Consider the following 2,628-nt stretch of genomic DNA (forward strand, 5'->3'; position numbering starts at 1 on the left):
TGTTTCCTATTCATTCACAAACATGTATTGGATAAGCAATAAAAATAGAATTGGTTTCTTCCTAGAAATGGGAATACAAAGTTGAAACAAAGACAAGTATATTGCAATTATAAAAATTCCCCTTCAAAATTGGCTCTGCTCTTTAAAAGTGTTGTCAACATCTCAAAGCATTTGAGCACAAAAACAGCAAGTAGAAAAACATCAGAACAGACCGCGAAAGACTTAAAACACAGAACTAGTTTTAGGAGGCCATTTCAATATTCCCCTCCTTCTTCCTCACCCTCCCCTTCAATAGAATCGGTTCCGACCTCTTCGTAATCCTTCTCCATTGCAGCCTTGTCCTCCCTGGCCTCGGAGAACTCTCCCTCCTCCATGCCCTCACCCACATACCAATGAACGAAGGCACGCTTGGCGTACATCAGATCAAACTTGTGGTCGAGCCGAGCCCAGGCCTCTGCAATGGCTGTGGTGTTGCTCAACATGCACACAGCCCTCTGGACCTTGGCCATGTCTCCACCAGGAACCACAGTGGGAGGCTGGTAGTTGATGCCCACCTTGAAACCAGTGGGGCACCAGTCCACAAACTGGATGGTGCGCTTGGTTTTGATGTTGGCAATAGCAGCGTTGACGTCTTTGGGCACCACATCTCCACGGTACAAAAGGCAGCAGGCCATGTACTTGCCGTGGCGAGGGTCGCATTTCACCATCTGATTGGCTGGCTCAAAGCAAGCGTTGGTGATTTCAGCCACGGTCAGCTGCTCGTGGTAAGCCTTCTCAGCAGAGATGACAGGAGCATAGGTGACCAGAGGGAAGTGGATACGTGGATAAGGCACCAAGTTGGTCTGGAACTCGGTCAGATCCACGTTGAGCGCCCCGTCGAAACGAAGAGAAGCCGTGATGGAGGACACGATCTGACTCATCAGTCTGTTCAGGTTGGTGTAGGTGGGGCGCTCAATGTCCAGGTTCCGACAGCAGATATCGTAGATGGCCTCGTTGTCCACCATGAAGGCACAGTCTGAGTGCTCCAGGGTGGTGTGGGTGGTCAGGATGGAGTTGTAAGGCTCCACCACGGCTGTGGACACCTGTGGGGCCGGGTAGACGGAGAACTCCAGCTTGGATTTCTTGCCGTAGTCGACAGACAGGCGCTCCATCAGCAGGGAGGTGAAACCAGAGCCAGTGCCTCCACCAAAGCTGTGGAAAACCAGGAAACCCTGAAGACCATTACACTGGTCAGCCTGAAGACAGAGGAGGGCAGACAGAATCCACATGTCACACAAATTTACTTTTGTCTTTCCAGATGATTTGAAATTTACTTCATTCCATGATCTTACCAGTTTGCGAATCCTGTCCAAAACAGGATCGATGATCTCCTTTCCGATGGTGTAGTGCCCACGAGCGTAATTGTTGGCAGCGTCCTCCTTACCACTGATCAGCTGCTCAGGGTGGAATAGCTGGTGGTATGTCCCAGTGCGCACCTCATCTATGGAGGGGTGGAAAACAAATAGTCACACATTACATAAACTTTAATAAACACATATTCAAATCCTTGATGTCAACTGCTTCATTCACTGCTCTCCAGCAAGTGGTGAGACTTACCAATGACAGTGGGCTCCAGGTCCACATACACGGCCCGGGGAACATGCTTTCCAGAGCCGGTCTCACTGAAGAAGGTGTTGAAGGAGTCATCTCCTCTTCCTGCGGTCTTGTCACTCGGCATCAGACCGTCAGGCTGGATGCCATGTTCCAGGCAATACAGCTCCCAGCAGGCATTGCCAATCTGGACTCCAGCCTGACCAATATGGATGGAAATACACTCACGCTGGACAGGAAGAAAAGATTCATTTTAATCTGGGACACAGATAAAACATGTCATCTGTGGGAAACAAAACCATTATGAAGCTAACTGAATCAATACAGAAAAGGACTCATCAATAAATAATTATTTGGTGAGTCAACCTAACCTAATAAAATCAGTCTGATATAAAACATTTGATGAACCGTTTATAGTTTTATACTTCAAATATTAAGAGCTGTGTCAAAAAGCTTTCTGTGAAAGAGTGGGAAATCTAAACTGCCCGTTAGTGGGAACCAAACGTTTGCCTTTAACAGAAAGATGAATGGACCGTTATATCAGTTGTGTTAATTTCTCTCAGATAACCGAAGACCAGCAAATTAAAAAAAGCAGCAGATGGATCAGTTTCTGCTAAAAATGTTTTTTTTTTTTTGCTTGTGTTTGTTTTGGTGGGGAGTGAGAAGTATAACCCAAAGCATCAACTTGTCCTAAAGGGAAGACATTTCAAACAAATACTAAATGCGCGCCAAAGTACAACAACCGTTAGGCTAACTGTCAACCAACGACCAACTGCAACCAAGTTAGCGGTTAGTTTGAGTCATATTCACTGCTTAAGATAATAATAAAATATAATTCAGGAAATTTTTAAATGAATTTACATCTACTACTGGGTTGAAAATTTCTGCCCACAAAACCCTGGATAATAAAAATCCAATGTCTGCTCAAATTAGCGCGCAAATTGGGAGAGTTAAAATCAGTTTTCGACTGCTTTTCCTTTCTGAGAAAAATCAAAATGGGAAAAACTGAAATATTCTTACCATTTTTCTTTATTTTAT

General features: G+C 45.2%; 1 protein-coding gene across 1 annotated transcript; it reads right to left on the bottom strand.

Moving 5' to 3' along the window:
- Positions 1–222: 222 nt before the first annotated feature.
- Positions 223–2,628, bottom strand: LOC106935207 (tubulin alpha-1B chain-like). Its single transcript, XM_015015564.1, has 4 exons — positions 2,611–2,628; positions 1,597–1,819; positions 1,332–1,480; positions 223–1,235 (listed from the first exon to the last, which is right to left on the bottom strand). The coding sequence occupies exons 1-4, from the start codon at positions 2,611–2,613 to the stop codon at positions 255–257; spliced, it is 1,356 nt and encodes a 451-aa protein (XP_014871050.1). The 5' UTR covers positions 2,614–2,628; the 3' UTR covers positions 223–254.

Source organism: Poecilia latipinna, unplaced genomic scaffold, assembly GCF_001443285.1.
Source record: "Poecilia latipinna isolate Pla-1442-1.1 unplaced genomic scaffold, P_latipinna-1.0 Scaffold1927, whole genome shotgun sequence".
NCBI lineage: Eukaryota > Metazoa > Chordata > Actinopteri > Cyprinodontiformes > Poeciliidae > Poecilia > Poecilia latipinna.